The 16,446-nt window shown below is 34.4% G+C and overlaps 1 protein-coding gene across 2 annotated transcripts; it reads left to right on the forward strand.

The window, feature by feature from the left end:
• Positions 1 to 2,763: 2,763 nt before the first annotated feature.
• LOC114164065 (protein ACTIVITY OF BC1 COMPLEX KINASE 8, chloroplastic) lies at positions 2,764 to 15,619 on the forward strand. Of its 2 annotated transcripts, none has more exons than XM_028048545.1 (21): positions 2,764 to 3,386; positions 3,473 to 3,608; positions 5,692 to 5,858; positions 6,973 to 7,093; positions 7,189 to 7,289; positions 8,068 to 8,166; positions 8,944 to 9,054; positions 9,148 to 9,227; positions 9,357 to 9,426; positions 9,695 to 9,768; positions 9,885 to 9,954; positions 10,054 to 10,142; positions 10,944 to 11,068; positions 11,994 to 12,074; positions 12,153 to 12,213; positions 12,314 to 12,368; positions 12,446 to 12,544; positions 12,640 to 12,729; positions 13,856 to 13,915; positions 13,992 to 14,119; positions 15,003 to 15,619. In XM_028048545.1, the coding sequence occupies exons 1-20, from the start codon at positions 2,925 to 2,927 to the stop codon at positions 14,106 to 14,108; spliced, it is 2,268 nt and encodes a 755-aa protein (XP_027904346.1). In that variant the 5' UTR covers positions 2,764 to 2,924; the 3' UTR covers positions 14,109 to 14,119; positions 15,003 to 15,619. The 2 variants fall into 2 exon arrangements, with proteins under 2 accessions (XP_027904346.1, XP_027904345.1); XM_028048544.1 differs by having other exon boundaries at positions 2,765 to 3,386; positions 15,056 to 15,619.
• The last annotated feature ends 827 nt before the right edge of the window (positions 15,620 to 16,446 follow it).

The raw sequence follows: 16,446 nt of genomic DNA on the forward strand, positions 1-16,446 counted from the left end.
AAGGTTTTATGTTGTTGTACCTTTCGAAATATGATGGGGCTGTGGATCCAAGTGGTCGATGTCATCATCTTCATCTTTACAATTAGGATGTCACAATTTAGATCAAAATTTTCTGGATTTAGAGAAATATCATTGCTTTTGAAAACCATTACCCAGAAGAACAATTGAATATTTCTTTAAAGATGTGGAAATTGGGCAATTAGTAACAAAGTTATTTGTACTTATTAGATTTGGGGTACTTCTTTTTGACAATTTTTTTTTTTATTGTAAAGTGAAATACATTGTAGCTTCTTCTAATAGGTTAATGAGGTGGAACCTCAAAGGGGAGGACTAACAGAGAAGGAAAGAAGAAGAAATTGTTTGTGTTAATGAAAGAATGCTTCTAAAAGTGCCTTAAAAGTTGAAGAAGAAGTTGATGGAAGAGAAAAATGGGTCAAATTAAGATGTGATTTTTTGTAGTATCATGAACGTTTACTGTTATATTTTGTGAATTGTAAAAGGTAGTTACATCACAGGTAGTGTGTAATGAATGTTATCAATTACATTAGGTCTATTATAATACATGTGTTATATATTTTCTCAAAAATATGAAGTTGTTGTTAGTCCCTCTATTGTTGAAGTCAGTTCTATTTGGTGTAAGTTTAAGTTGTTATTTGTCCTTCTTATCGTGTAAGTTGGAGTTGTTATCCATTCTTGTGTTATTAATTTTAGTTGTAATTAATCTCTCTATTATGATGAATAAGTCACATATATCTCTATAACTTTGACGTGTGTATTAGTCCTTGTGATGCAATTCTCATTCATCATATTGAAACGTCACAAACACATATATTAACAACAACATCACAAAAAAGATTTCATATTATATATAATTCAATCATAAAGATAACAAGTGACCCAAACAAATTGGCCATATTTGTCCCATAAAGTCTAAACAAAAATTGATACAAAGTTGAGTACAACAAAATAACATAACTCTAAAAATTACAATTCAAAGTAAAGGTGAAATATCTCTTTCTACAACAAAACAATGCAGGTCCAATATAGGTCATATGGGTTGTCCAAGGGGTTGTTGAAAGTGGCTTGAGAGCCTAAAACTGTTGTGGTCGCTACTACTTTCTTAGATCTTCTTCCTCCCTTACTTGTTGATGCATGTGATGTGGTGGTTGTGGTAGATCTGAACCTGATTTTCCTTGTCATCCCAAATGCATTAGTACCTTCATTTGCAACATTCTTTTTTTTTTTGGTTTCCCCCCTTCAAATACAATGTACACAGTAGAGATTTTATACTTTGTCGGTTTTTGTAGTTCTACAACCTCTAATGTTGTGTCCATATTGGTTACATTTATTGCACTTCATCTTAAGTGACTTTTTCCTTGCTTTGGAGTGACCTACATTTTCATTAACCTCTCTTCTTCTTGATTTCTTAGGCCTCCCTAGGGGAGTTATATGTTGGAGGAAGGAGTGAGGTTGCATTTGTATTTGGCCATCATTGTTATCCAATAATGGGTGAAATTTATGGCCGATAACAAGCTTCATAGGCCTTTCTTTTATAAAAGGGATGCATACATCTTAAGATTGTTCTAATCTATTATTAATTACAGGCATGTCTACAAGGTATTCTTACTAAATCCCATAAATAACATGAACACCTATGGTTTGTAAGGTCAACAACAAATTTTTCCATTGTAAATTGTTGAGTCACTTCAAATATACCATCTCCAATCCAAACAACAATCCAATTCCTACCTTTTTCAACTTCCTTAGCCTTTTGCTTGGCTTAGGCATCACAACTTCAGAATATGCAACAAACTTTTCTTTTAAATGAGCAAATGTACTAATCAAATAACACCTAATCTACTTTATCATAGTAATTATAGGTTTATCCATAGCCAACAATGCAGTGCTATTAAATGATTGTGACAAGTTATTCATTACCACATCACACCTAATATATACATTAAATGCATGTTTACACCATGATTGACGTGAAATACCAACTAACCACTCATATGCCGTGAGATTGGCCTGCTTCAATTCCTCTATTTTTTCTTCCCAACCTTGGTAGTAGGTTGCTTTGACAACTCCCATCATCAGGTTTTGAGTGAGTGTCCCTCTTCCTAATTTTTTGTTGTAATTGTTGTATAAGTGTCTTAAACAAAACCTATATTCAACTCTATTACAATTTCATCAGAGACTTGCATTAGTCCATACAAAGAATGGGAAACAATTATTTTGACATACAAATACTACTCACCAAAAAATTCCTTTCTTTATCGTAATTTCAGTAATTTTCTCATTCAGATGGATCTTCACAATTTCTTACTTTCTCTATCCTTCAATTTCACCATTGGAAAAACCCCCAAAAAAAACATGAGTAAAATGCACATTTTACAATGACTTTTGAAAAAAAAATTAGAAAACAAAGCAACACATATCACACATGTGTTAACACACGTGTTATTATCTCTGATACTAAGTTAAAACATTATTTATCACGATTGACGCAGTTGAAATATAGAAACAAAAATTAATATTTTTGAAAATATAAAAAACCAAATGGTAAGAAAATTTTGACCAAAGAACATTTCCAAATACATTTTTCCCAAAAATCAATATTCTCATTTTTCTCCATCCTCCATTTGTACCAAACCCATGCATACTTTCATATCCACGACATTAATAAATTAATAAATAAGCAAAAATAAAATAAGATTATGGCTCATCTTTCTTTCATAATGCCACGTGTTCCCTTCCTCTCCACCCCTTTCCCTCCTTTGTCTGTGTTCCACTCCACTCTTCCTTTGTCTCCATCTACTTCCGTTTTCCACTGTCACATTGGTTCTTCACTCCCCACGCCATGAAAATCACGCTCAGACTATAATCCTTACCAATTCTCTCTCTACAAACTTCCATTCATAGCTATGTCTTCTCCTCTCCATTTGCCCGAACTCCATTTTCTCTCTCCTCAAATCACCCACAAACGCCGTATTTCCCTCTCTAAACTCCCCTCCTCAGCTTATTCCTTTTCCCGCCACGCCGCCTCCAACGTCACTCTCCGCGCCGCGCGAATCCGCGCCTCCAGAGATGATTCAGCGGTGGCTGAGCGAGTGGATGACGTCAAATGGAGCGGAAACGGCGCTCCTGCCGCTAATGGAAAGGACCGAGATGTTGCCGACGGCAATGGCGCTGTCGAGCGATTCGCTAACGGCGCCAGTAATGGGAGCTTGGTGACGTACGGTTACGAAAACGGAAACGGAGTTGCTACGGAGGTGGTGGTGGAGGTTGAAGCGTCCAAGCGGAACGAGGATGGGAGGAAGAAAAGGTTGGAGGAAATTGGGAAAGAAGACGCGTGGTTTAAACAGACCGGGAGCGAACAAGTCGAGGTTTGTCGTTATGATCATTTTGATTGCTTATGAGTAGGTTCTTTGTGTTGCAATGAAATGAAGTATGGGCGTTTGTTTTTTCGCAGGTGGCAGTTGCGCCTGGGGGTCGTTGGAGCAGGTTCAAGACTTACTCTACAATACAAAGAACTTTGGAAATTTGGGGATTTGTTGCCACGTTCGTTTTTAAGGCTTGGCTGAACAGCCAGAAGTTCTCTTACAAAGGTTTGTCCACTCAAGAGTTCAGAAATTATTTCGATCCACTGGAATTTGTTTTTATCATCACCATATTTTGGTTATGGTGGTGTTGTATTTTTTGTTTAACTTCATTCGACTAAGCTTGTAGGAGCTTTGGTCCTTCTGTAAACAAATTTCCTCATACAATACTGTGTATGAAGTGCTCAAAAATCTGTTGGGTTCCTGGAATTTAGTTTACTTATTAGACAGATACAATCAACCATGACTCCTTACTGGCTGAATTTCTAATATTATGTTAATCAAGTAGTGATTGCAATCATAAACCAAGTTTATTGGGATGTTAACATGTTATGTTATAGTTGGAACATTTATAGTCATATGAAAACTAATTTAATGACTTGAGTATAGAATATGTGAGGTCTGTGTGATTTGTTGTATTATTTTTCACCACTAACACCTTTGTTTTTTTATTTAATGTTGGTATGGTCTATATGCCTTTGTAACTACTTTAGAATATGTGCAAAATTATGTTATTGAAGTGTAGAAATTGGAGTGCATGTCATGGTAGGTTAGTTGTGTTAGCAGTGTTGATGATTAATACCAAGTGTCATTATCATTTTTAGAAGGACAACGTATTAAGATATTGCTCATATTACGTGTTGATGAGATCTTAATGCACCCTGTCACGTTTTGGATCAGACATTTAGATTGCTGACAAATGCAGACGACCCAATAAAAGTCCCCTTACACTTCAGAACAAACATCTATTCTAGAGTGTAAAAATATAGGGGACCCAATAACAAATTTTGGATAGACTCTTATATTACCTTTAAGAATTTGGACCTAGGGTAGAATTCAACCATATATACACTAATGAGGCGAGGATTGGCAAGCTTTTTAAGAACTTCTTTAGAGACTTTCCGAAACATCCCTTCACGCCCATGGCTTCAAGTGTATTAATGTGGTTGGCCGAACAACGAATCTAAGATATACTTTGATATATCTTTGAATTTGGATTCAGGGCCTAATTCAACTCTACTAAACTAGTTTATGAGGTGAGAAATACCTAAGCCTAGTGAGAAAAGAAATACATTAGCCACATCTCTGGTCAATGTGAGATCGCAACACAATCCCTTACACCCAAGATTGGACATCTAGATCGAGGAAAAATGTGGGTCATCTAATAACATGCCCTCAAGCATATGACTTGACATATAGAGCGTAGGCAAATATGATGACCAATAATTGATTTATGATAGGCTTTGATATTATTATCATTCGAGTTTAAGGCATAAATCCTACAAAAGTGACTTATATTGTGAGTGTTGCCCAAGCTTTGCAAAGACTACTTTGGCCCTATATCTTAGTTTTTGTGGGACTCATCATCCCCTCTCACATCCAACACAATGAAAGGGGTTCAAAGAGGCTGCACTTAAGTTGAACTAGGGGTGATTGGCAAGGAAAAGTTTCAACACACCCTTATGCATTGGGCTATGAGCCTGAGTCATGGTAATATAGGTGGGCTAATAATGGATCAAGGATAAACTCTAATACAACTTAAAATTTAGATTTAAGGCCTGACATAACTCCCAAAATGAAGTCGTAAGGTGAGAATTGCCTAAACCTTATAAGGAATACATTAATGGTCATATCTCTTATAAATGTGAGATCTCAACACACCTCTTCACATCTAGGATTGAACATTGAAGCATGGTGGTTCAATAAGAACAGGCGTATGTTCAGGATTTAATATCTAGTAGTGTGTGTGTACATACATGTAACTTAGTTACAAATTTAATATAGGCTTTTATACCATCTTAGAATTTGGGTTTAAGGCATAATGGAACCCATAAAATTGGGTTATAAGGTGAGGATTGCTCAAGCTTCGTAAGAGCTAAATGAGCTAGAGGTTACTGCAATTAAGGCAACCTTTGAGAAAACAACTTTTGTTATTGGTCTTTACAATGTTAATTTATTGTATTTATGATCAACATGTGTTTAATAGCCTACTCCTAACTACAACCGAAAGATCTATTAATCTATGTAGTGTTTCTGTGTTGAATTTGTTGGATATCAGTTTCTGTTTTCATTCTGAAGGTATTATTTGCAGGAGGAATGACTGAGGAGAAGCAAACCTTAAGGCGGAAGGCCCTTGCCAAATGGCTGAAGGAAAGCATCCTGAGATTAGGTCCTACATTCATCAAAATTGGCCAGCAGTTCTCCACGAGGGTGGACATTCTTCCTCAAGAATACGTTGACCAGTTGTCCGAACTTCAGGTAAATTAGAGTGTTGAGCATGATTTATGAGATTATTTCCCTGCATTGAGATCTTTGAATTAGTTTTTGTTACTGGTCGTATTTATTGTTTAAAAACAATATGAAAGACTAAAAGTGTCACATATAGAGTTTCTTAACACTTGTTTCTGTATGCAAGGGACATGGCTTTCTAATTGTATTTGAGCATTCTGTTGACTGTTCCTTATTCTACTATGGTCTCTTTTTGTGTCTCACAGAGTATAAGATTATCAGTAAAGTTGGGGGTGATTATGTGACCTCCCATAAGGTTAAAAAATACACTTACACCTTTTCTGATTGAAAAATTATACCTCCCTCCATTGCACATCCCTTGCTTTTGTTATTTTTAAAGATACTGCGATATAATTTATATATAAAAAGGGGGAAATATATGTACTTTAAAAAATGGGTAAGCAAGACTTTAATATAAAATAAAGGAGGAGGTTGGTGTAATTTTTCAATCAAGAAAGATGCTATATTATGATTTGCGCATATAATGGGGGAAACATGTTTAATTTTTTTTAATAAAACATGTGCGTGAACAAGCAAGACTTTGATTTATAGGAAGGTAAGTCAGTGCAATTTTTTAATCAAGAAGGATGTAAGTGTAATTAGTGCTAGCTACTGAACTTAAGGAAGTTCAATGTTTTAATTTTGTAAATCTTGAAATGAACTTTCAACCTAGTCAAGAGTAATTCTAGATTGAAGTTACATCTACACTTTATTATGCAAAAGTACATTTTCATTTCTTATCTTAAGTTGTGCCTACTCAACCTATGTTCATAAACGGAATGACAAATGATCTAGACACATTTTGATGTAATTTATTATACGAGAAACAAATTTTCTTGTTATAATAAGATTGAATGGTTTGTTTGTAATTCTTGTATTCTTGTGGTCCAAGATTTGCATCTTGCTGATGTACTTTGGCAGCAAGTGGTAAAAGAACTGTTGAAAATGTTTCCCTTTAGTTCTGAATCTGATGACAAGATGATCTTGACATAAATCTACGTGTAAAAAAGGCATAAAATTAAATGGAAACAAATTAGAGAGGGTTGTATTTTGGTGCCTTAGTCACTTTGTATTTTGGGTTCAGGATCAAGTTCCTCCATTCCCTTCAGAGACCTCTGTAGCTATTGTTGAAGAAGAGCTTGGATCTCCTATAGGTGATATATTTGATCAGTTTGACTATGAACCAATAGCTGCTGCTAGTCTTGGTAATCAATTTTTTACTTTGCCCATCCTTGTATTTAATGTATCATATTTGATGAGAAGATGGGAATAGGCAACTCTTCTATTTTTACTAATACAGGTCAGGTTCATCGTGCAAGATTAAAGGGACAGGAGGTTGTTATTAAAGTGCAAAGGCCTGGTCTGAAGGATCTTTTTGATATTGATCTTAAAAACCTGAGGGTCAGTGTAATAACATAAGGCTTTCCTGTTATGCTTATGGTGTTTTTCGAAAATCTGATTTTACTTTTTGATAATTCTGTTATTTTATCTCAAATTTATCCTCTTAATAATTTTTTTTAACACTTCAAAACTACCAAGTCCTCTTAAAATTTTTCCCCTTTTCCTTGCGTAGTGACTTTCTTGTTTGCATATATATGAACCCATATATTTTTATTCTTTAGGGAAAATTTCACTTACTTATTCTGTGGTTATGCTTAGTGACACTTGCATCTCCTCTAGTTTTAAAATAAACATTCATCTCTTTTATGTTTTAATAACATAACATTCACTTGTCCTCTAGTTTTTAAAGAGACACTCATTCACCTCCCTTTTGTATTTACTAACTGACACCCATCTCCCTTATATTTTTAAAAATATCATACGATGAAAAATTATGAAACTAAAAATTAAAGATCTAGAATATCAAAATCAAAGAATTTATAAACAAAATAATTATAAATAAGATAAGGGAGGTTAGTGTCACTTTTTTAAAAACATAGAGAGAGGTGAGTGTCACTATTTATAAAAACATAAGAGAGGTGAGTGTCACTATTGAAAACATGAAGGAAGTGAGTGTCATTTAGAAGTCTAGTTGAAAGTTATAAGAAGTAAACATAAGCGAGTGTAAGCGCAATTTTCCCTATACTTTATGGAAGTTACTGGTAGCAGCACTTCCATCCTCGTTTTTTTTACCACTGCATATAGAACACCGTTACCAATATCTTTTCTTGAACCCCAGGTTATTGCTGAATATCTTCAAAAGCTTGATCCAAAATCAGATGGTGCAAAGAGGGATTGGGTTGCTATTTATGATGAGTGTGCCTCTGTCTTATATCAGGTGATGATTTCTGGAATTGCTTCCTTCTTATGTTATTTGAGTTTACTGAACTGAAATAAGTAATTTGTCTAGCTCTCCATTATCTTGGTCTAATACTGTTAGAAAGTGAGGTCCAATAATAAGGTTGTAGAGAAACGCTTCTTTTTTAGAGCTTAAGATTTGTCCAAGGCTTGTAAGTGTTATGTCCTATGGAATTGCATGTGAGAAAACTGAAGAAGTTCCTCTAGTTCATGGGAGGTTTTCATAACAAAGATCCTAGAGTTCTGCAGGGTGTAAGTTGTCAGAGACAAAAGATATAACTATATTTCATTTGCTTGGAGAGAAGGGATTAGGTAGCTTGCAATGATACTTTGTTATGACCTGCAGCTGTAATCCTTCAAAAAAGAGGCATACTTTTTGGTTGTCCCAGATTTCATATTTCATTAGATGTTTTCAAAATTTCAAACAGTAATAGCGTTACTGTGCTACATTCTAGTTGATGTCATTGATGCCAAGATTGGGAAGACATAAAGAAGTTTTAGAGAATTGAATGCTTGCATGTTTACCAGAAGTTAGATCATAGTTTTGCATTATCATAGTACGTATGAAAAAAAAATTGGTGTAAGAACTAAAAAACCCATTTAAATAATACAAACCTGAACTTAGATCATACATAAGAGTGGTCATTCCGGTCACTTGAGTTGCCTATCTGTTCTTGTTTTGGTATGATGTATGCATGGTTCTCAGCAAATTGCATTCTCTGACCCTTCTACTGCAACATGAATTAATAATTTTCAGGAGATTGATTACACGAAGGAGGCTGCTAATGCAGAATTGTTTGGTAGTAACTTTAAGAACATGGATTATGTGAAAGTTCCTACAATATACTGGGATTATACAACACCACAGGTTTAACCTTCATTACTCTTGTGATGTTGTAATACACATTTCCCATTTTAGGTCTGCTAACTTATTCATCTGTAATCTATGTTGCCAATGCAGATTCTGACAATGGAATATGTTCCAGGAATTAAAATAAACAAAATACAAGCTTTAGATCAATTGGGTGTTGACCGCAAAAGTTTAGTAGAATCTTTATTTATATATGCTGGCAAAATCACTATGAACCTATTGTTATATTTTACTTTTGTGCATCTCTGTTGAGGATGGCACCTAACTTGATTCAAATTGTTATTTGTTATGTTCTACAGGATAGGAAGATATGCCGTTGAGTCATACTTGGAACAAATTTTATCACACGGTTTCTTCCATGCTGACCCTGTGAGTTTTTATTTTTAGAATTGATATCATAAATTTCTATATATTATGTTATATATGGATTGACTGTCTGGTAAATTGTATTGTAAAGCCAAATGGTTAACTGTCTTTGGACTTGTTCTTATACTGCAACAATAGCATCTATTTGTTGAGAAATGAGATTGGTGCTACCTGTTTTACAATTAATATTCATATCTATGAGATGAATCCGTTGTATTCCTCTCAGGTGATTTTTGTGTTTAACCAATAGATGTTTACATTGTCCTTGCAGCATCCTGGAAATATTGCAGTTGATGATGTCAATGGTGGAAGATTGATCTTCTATGATTTTGGAATGATGGGGAGGTAAGTTCTTTGTCTTTTGTGGCTATTTTATTTATGAAGTCACCAGCAGCACATACTTAAAGTTGTGAGATGAGATGGTTTTCCTTTACAAATATGTCTGGTATTGTGCCTTACAGTATCAGTCCAAACATTCGAGAAGGTTTGCTTGAAGCATTTTATGGGGTTTATGAGAAAGATCCAGACAAGGTAAATTCTTTTCATGATTGGTGCCTATTCGAATACCAGATCATATCACATTATATACTCAGATACTTACCAAATGAAGCTTGTGTTCTGGTATATTAGGTTCTACAAGCAATGATTCAAATGGGAGTTCTTGTCCCTACTGGAGATATGACTGCTGTTAGAAGAACAGCACAATTTTTCCTTAACAGGTATTTATAGGCCAATTTAGGGGGAATTTGTCATAGATGAAACACCTCCAGTACTTAAACAATGATATTACCTCAATTTAATATTATTATATAGAGAAGTACAAGGGTTGTACTGTAACTTGTGAATTGTTGATTGTAATACACATTACAATTCAGAAACCACCTAAAAGTGTTTTAAATTGGAGATCTAAGTCAAAACTTTTCATCTTGAAAAAGACAGGTTTTTGAAGATTCAATATATTTTCTTTAGATAGTTCTTTGGTTTGTTTCATTTATGACAGTAATGTCAGAGGCTGAAATTCATTGCATCTTGAATGGGGTTTGTGCAGAAACACCTTGTATACTGATTTATTATGATTTTAGAAATAAAACAACTTCTACCTGAACTTTTTTACGGCATATTTATGATCAGTTTTAGATTTATCAGGTTATCTTTTTGTTGCTCACTGATAATCTTATTTGGGCGGAGAGGAAGGAGAAGTTTGTAAGGAACAGTCAGAGTAATTAGCTGGGGACAGTTTGAGCAACTAAAGGGGGTTTAGTTAGACAAATAAATAAGAGGATGTATGGGATGTGACTATTCTGTTTTGTGTTGTTTGAGAGACTGAGCATTAGCTCTAATGTAGAAAGGGAAAGTCCTTTGGAAAGGGGAAAAAGTTTTAAAAAAGCTCTTTCATTTATCATTCTCTCTGCCATAAAAGTCAACCAACTTCTTCATTCCTAGCATTTTTTTAGCTCAAAAACAGCTTAGGGTACTGATTAGTTATGTTTATTTAACCTTGAATGAATTCTCTTCTACAGTTTTGAAGAGCGCCTCGCTGCACAGAGGCTTGAGAGAGAAGCAGCAACAACTGAACTTGGATTCAAAAAACCATTAAGCAAGGAGGAAAAAATTAAGAAGAGGAAACAACGTCTGGCTGCTATTGGTAATGCACCTGATGTAACTTAATACATATAATAAGTTGGGTTAAATATGTTTTTGATCCCTTAACTTTAAGTGAATTTTGGAATTAGTCCATTTTGAAACTTTGGACCAATTTAGTCCTTCATCTTTCGAAATACGTGAATTTACTCATTTTAATCAAATTTTATTAAATTTATTTGACATTTCAAGTGCGTTTCATAATAGTATTTGACTTAACATTAAAATATAAATGTGTCAAACAGTATAAACAACTAAAATGCAACCCCTGAAATACGTATGAAACATCAAATAAACCTAACAAAATTAGATTAAAATGGCTAAATTCACATATTTCGAAAGATGAATGACTAAATTGATCCAAAGTTTTGAAATGGACTAATTCCAAAATTCACTTAAAGTTACGGGACCAAAAACATATTTAACTCTAATAAGTTTAGGCTATATAAATGCCCTTACAAGTATTGCTGTTGATTTATCCCCCATATGTGAAGATAAAATATTAATTTGGTCAGAATATATAATATGTGGGCTATCTCCTACCCAGCTAAAATAATTTTAATTACAATTAAAACTTTATGACTGTTGGATCAATAACACTTGAAGATTATTATGCAGTAGCATACAAGTAGGTGAAAATTGAAAAGTCCATGCTGAATTGCTTATACTTTGGTTTTATATATGCATTTTTATCATTTATTTGTTTTAAGTTTGGTTGGTTTTTCCTTATTTGTTATAATGGTTTTTGTTTTTGAAATTTGGCTTTCACTTGCCTCAAATAAAAGAATTATGCATCCAAACATCCAGTACTTAAAATTATTGAATATTGTTGTCCATTAATTTAATAACATTATGCAACCCGTGGCCTTATTGCTTGTTTATTTTGAAAAAGGGAGGGATTATGATACCAGCTGTCTTGCTTTAAACAGGTGAAGATTTATTATCTATTGCGGCAGACCAGCCATTCCGGTTTCCTGCTACATTCACATTTGTTGTTAGAGCCTTCTCAGGTAAATGTAATTAATGCATAAATTTGAATATCCTATGTGCGTGGTTGTAAGGCAATAAGTCAACTTTTGTCTCTGCAGTGTTGGATGGCATTGGAAAGGGACTCGACCCACGCTTTGACATTACTGAGATTGCCAAACCGTAAATATTGTCTTCAAAACTATTAACTTTTGAATTATTTTCAATTGTTTGTCAAATTTATGTTTTATGTATCTGACAACTAGCCGTCCTGACCATGTAGTTACGCCCTGGAGTTGCTGAGGTTCCGTGAAGCTGGGGTTGAGGTTGTCCTGAAGGTAGTCACAAACATGTTCTACTGTAAGTTAGTAAATATGATGATTACTTTCTCTCATATCTGTCTTATGACGTACAGGACTTCAGGAAGAGATGGGATAGACAATCTCAAGCATTTTACAATTTGTTCAGACAGGCTGATAGAATTGACAAGCTTGCTGAAATTATCCAAAGACTGGTATTTTCCCTGATTTTCGTAAATATAATTGAAGTTGACATGATTCATACCTGTTGTTTGTTTTGAACTTTTTCTATTCTAAATCACTTACACAGGAGCAAGGTGATCTAAAACTCCGAGTTAGAACTTTGGAATCTGAGAGGGCATTCCAACGAGTCGCTGCAGTCCAGAAGACTATAGGAAATGTGAGTTGAGCTAACACGTGACTTATTTGAATTATAAAGAAAATAGGGTTTGAGACTAATCTCTCTTGTATAGAAAATACACATAGGGGCTGTATTTATAATAAAAAACATATGAACTAAGCCCAAAATATATATGAAGAATAATAACAATAGAAACAGAAAATAAGATATTAAAGATATCTTAACAGTTTCATCCTTTGGTTAAAGTTTGTTTTACTGCTGTAAAACATTGTCATTCTTTGTGGATAGGATAGGACCTCAATATCTACTATAAGCAGCTCTAGGCTCCCTTGTTGTATGGTAGCTCTTGCAAAATCTAAGTTTTCTGGAAATGAGAACAGCTATTTTCATGTGGTTGCAATACAGTACTATATTAAATGGAGTTGTATATGCGCTTGTAAATGTATGTAACTCATTTATCAGTGTTTTTATACTTTTCTTCCTGTAAAATAAGATGAAAAAGAGGTTTTGGGATTAATCTCCCTTGTGTAAACACTACACAAAGGATAGTTTATTTATAACGATAATGGGCCAAGTCCAGAAATACATAATGGGCTAAGCCCAACTACTAAACAAAATACTATATCATCTAACAGTTCCAAAAGTTTCTGAGTGCCCAACTGCCCATGCTTCCAGTAAATATTGCAAAGGTGTAACTGTATGGTGTCTACCTTATAACATACTGGTAATCAACATCTTAATATTTCTATTTCTCCCATGGCTTTTAAATGTTTGATGGATAATATTACTGGAGGAGACCATTTGGAAAACCTGTTGGGATGATATGGGTTCTGTATGTTTCTTGGTTTTGAAAACTGTTTTCTGTTCTTTTTCTTAAATAACCTATTTTTACGAGTGGGTTTTGAAAGATGTTTTCAAATTTTTTATTTCGTTTTTAGTTTTAGAAATTTGAAACTAAAAATCAAGAACATCTCAAAGTTGCTTTGATTTTCAAATTTCAGTTTTCTATTGTTCATGTTCTTCATTTTGCTTTCATATCTTCCTTCGTATTCCTACTATCAAAAAATCAATTTTTAAAAACTGTTTTACGAATAATTTTTAAATATTAAAAAAGGAACTATGAAAGACATTCTTATATTCATGTTACCCTTTTGTCAATTAACAGGCAGTGGCTGCTGGGAGCCTAATCAATCTTGCAACTGTTTTGTATCTGAATTCAATTCGTGTAAGCTTTTCCCCATCTTACATCTCTTTTTTATCTGGTGTGATATCACTACTCAGTCACGGGTTGTCTTTTTCAGGTGCCTGCCATTGTAGCATATATCTTCTGTGCAATCTTTGGTTTTCAAGTGCTCTTTGGCATTGTAAAGGTCAAGAAGCTAGATGAACGGGAACGATTGATAACAGGAACTGCATAAACAGCTACATGGTGAATCTTGCTTTATTTTTTCTTGAAAAAGTGCTATACGTAGTGTGTTCTATTTATCATGTCATGAAAGAATGTTTACGAGGTGGTGAAATAGATCATTTACCAATTTTATGGCATAAAAGTTTTTTCCCACAAATTGCTATACAGGTTTTGACAATAAGCATGCACGCTGTAACCTTTAAGAGCTGAGAAATGTGACATGATGGCATCACCCAAGTACTATAGTATTTAGTCCGTCTTCCAACAGGGCCTAGTCTTTTGCTAATGTGATCATCATTTTCTTGTGTGTACTATTCTGGTATTTTTTAAAAAAGAACTACGGAAAATATGTAACTAGTTATAGAAAGCACTTTTTACCCAATCCTCTATATCTTCCCTTTTTCTATTAAATTTTGGTGTCATGAAATTCTTTGACACTATTGTTATCATGGAATACAGGTTCTCTATGCCATGCTGGAGGGAAATGAAATGATATTAATTTAGTAAATGTTGAATATTGCTAATATTGATATAATAAATGCTAATTCTAATTTATTCAAGGTTTAGGATTACTGTTCCATCCATTGTAGTGTCTGTATCATAGATTCATAGCACATTAGGGGGCTTTTGGTTTGTTGGTGTACTTTCTCCTTGGTATCTAAGAAACCTTGTGTTCGATATGATAATTAACTTACGTTCCTAGGCATCATACAATTTCGTGTCCTATGATGGTTTCATACAAGTATCTGGTATGCTAGCATCCCAGACTAATCTTAAATTCTAACGTGAAAGTACTGATGTGTAGAGTTAATTATATATAACTGAAATGCAAGATAGGGTATTCGGGGTACTTAAAGCTATGGATGGTTTGCTATTTTAAAGTAATACTATGCTGTGCCTGCAGGTCTTTGCCATGTCCTTTATTTATCGGGTTTTTGCTTGGGCTTATCATTGCAGATTAACGACCGAGAAATAGCTCATGTTCATTCATGATTACAACCTCAACAACCAGAGCATGAAAAGATGAAATGATCCGGAGAGATGATAGAAAGCAATACCAGTATTTCGAAAGACTTTCAGTAAGTACACAAATTTGAATTAGCAAGCGATGGGGTGTAACTCCACCTAAATTACCAAGGCTCTTATAACCAGGAAGTACTTTAAGGAAGAAGAGCACCCTGTTGATTAACAGCGAGTGCGATTAAGTAGAGAAATATCACAAGTACTTAGAGCCACATTTTTGTCATTACACCCAACCTCACTCCCAAAACAAAATAATAAATTTCATGTAATAGCCGTATAGTAACTTGTATAGGCATGATACAAACTTCGCATATATTCACAGTTACATTCCACTCCCGCATTGAACCGAAATTTGTCAAAGTTTAGCTATTTTCTATATAGCATGACTGTTGTAATAACTATAGTGTATGATGCAGCTTCCAACAAAAGTTGTAGAGGAAGCTTTGCCCGAAATTGACTTCCATGGATTTGTTCAATGAAAAATGTCTGCATGTGTCATCGTTGTGCGTGTTAGATTTAAATTGCAGATAAACCGATATACTTTTTTGTAGGTGGTTATGCACGTAATTAACGAATTTCATATCCGAGCACCTTACTGCAAGGTCATCATTGTGTGCAGAGTGTATTGAATTCACCTTGTCTGTTTCACAGCTTCCAAGGTCTTTATTTTCCGCTGTTGCTATTTAGCATTCTGAGTGTTGTCCATGGCATGAAATTAATAATTTTCTTTTGTCTACGCTCGTGCTTTTCATCTACGTCCTTCTCCACAATATCAATACGCCAAAATCATATACTGTATACCAATAAAATTGATAAGGATATGGCGCAATATGTCAAGGAATCCCATATGGTAGATGGCTTCCAACCTTTCATAAAGGACGGCAATTTATTATGACATATCATCACATGGGCATGTTCTGTTATCTTCCTCTCTCTCCCTTTCTCTCTCTAAACGAGGACCTTCAGTGTCCTAATAATAAATAAACTCATTTGACTCTGGTATCTGGAACCTGGGTAATTGGGTTGCACTCGTCTATTCTTCATTAATACAATTTTCAAATCCAGATTCTCCTTACAGTGGTTTTGCTACTGTAAACAGAACACACCCCAAGTGGGAAGGCGCATGTCGTATTATTATATACATAAAATAAATCTTAACCTCAACAAGTATGTCTGTAATAAATTCTATTTCATGTCCCATTCACCCAAAATGTAAACTACCTTCTATGGATCCTGAAGACAAGCAAGTAGCGGTCAAAGAGACACATTCATTCCTTTCAAGATGATTACTACGCATGAATGAATAAGAGGGAGAAAAAAACATG

The sequence above is a fragment of the Vigna unguiculata genome, chromosome 9 (genome assembly GCF_004118075.2).
Source record: "Vigna unguiculata cultivar IT97K-499-35 chromosome 9, ASM411807v1, whole genome shotgun sequence".
Classification (NCBI taxonomy): Eukaryota; Viridiplantae; Streptophyta; class Magnoliopsida; order Fabales; family Fabaceae; genus Vigna; species Vigna unguiculata.

What these genes read in the sequence shown, in the direction of transcription:
- LOC114164065 (XM_028048545.1), top strand. Translation starts at nt 2,925, where the DNA reads ATGTCTTCTCCTCTCCATTTGCCCGAACTCCATTTTCTCTCTCCTCAA. An exon ending in ACAACGTCTGGCTGCTATTG is followed by an intron (nt 11,069 to 11,993) that starts GTAATGCACCTG and finishes TGCTTTAAACAG; the next exon opens with GTGAAGATTTATTATCTATT. An exon ending in CTGAAATTATCCAAAGACTG is followed by an intron (nt 12,545 to 12,639) that starts GTATTTTCCCTG and finishes TCACTTACACAG; the next exon opens with GAGCAAGGTGATCTAAAACT.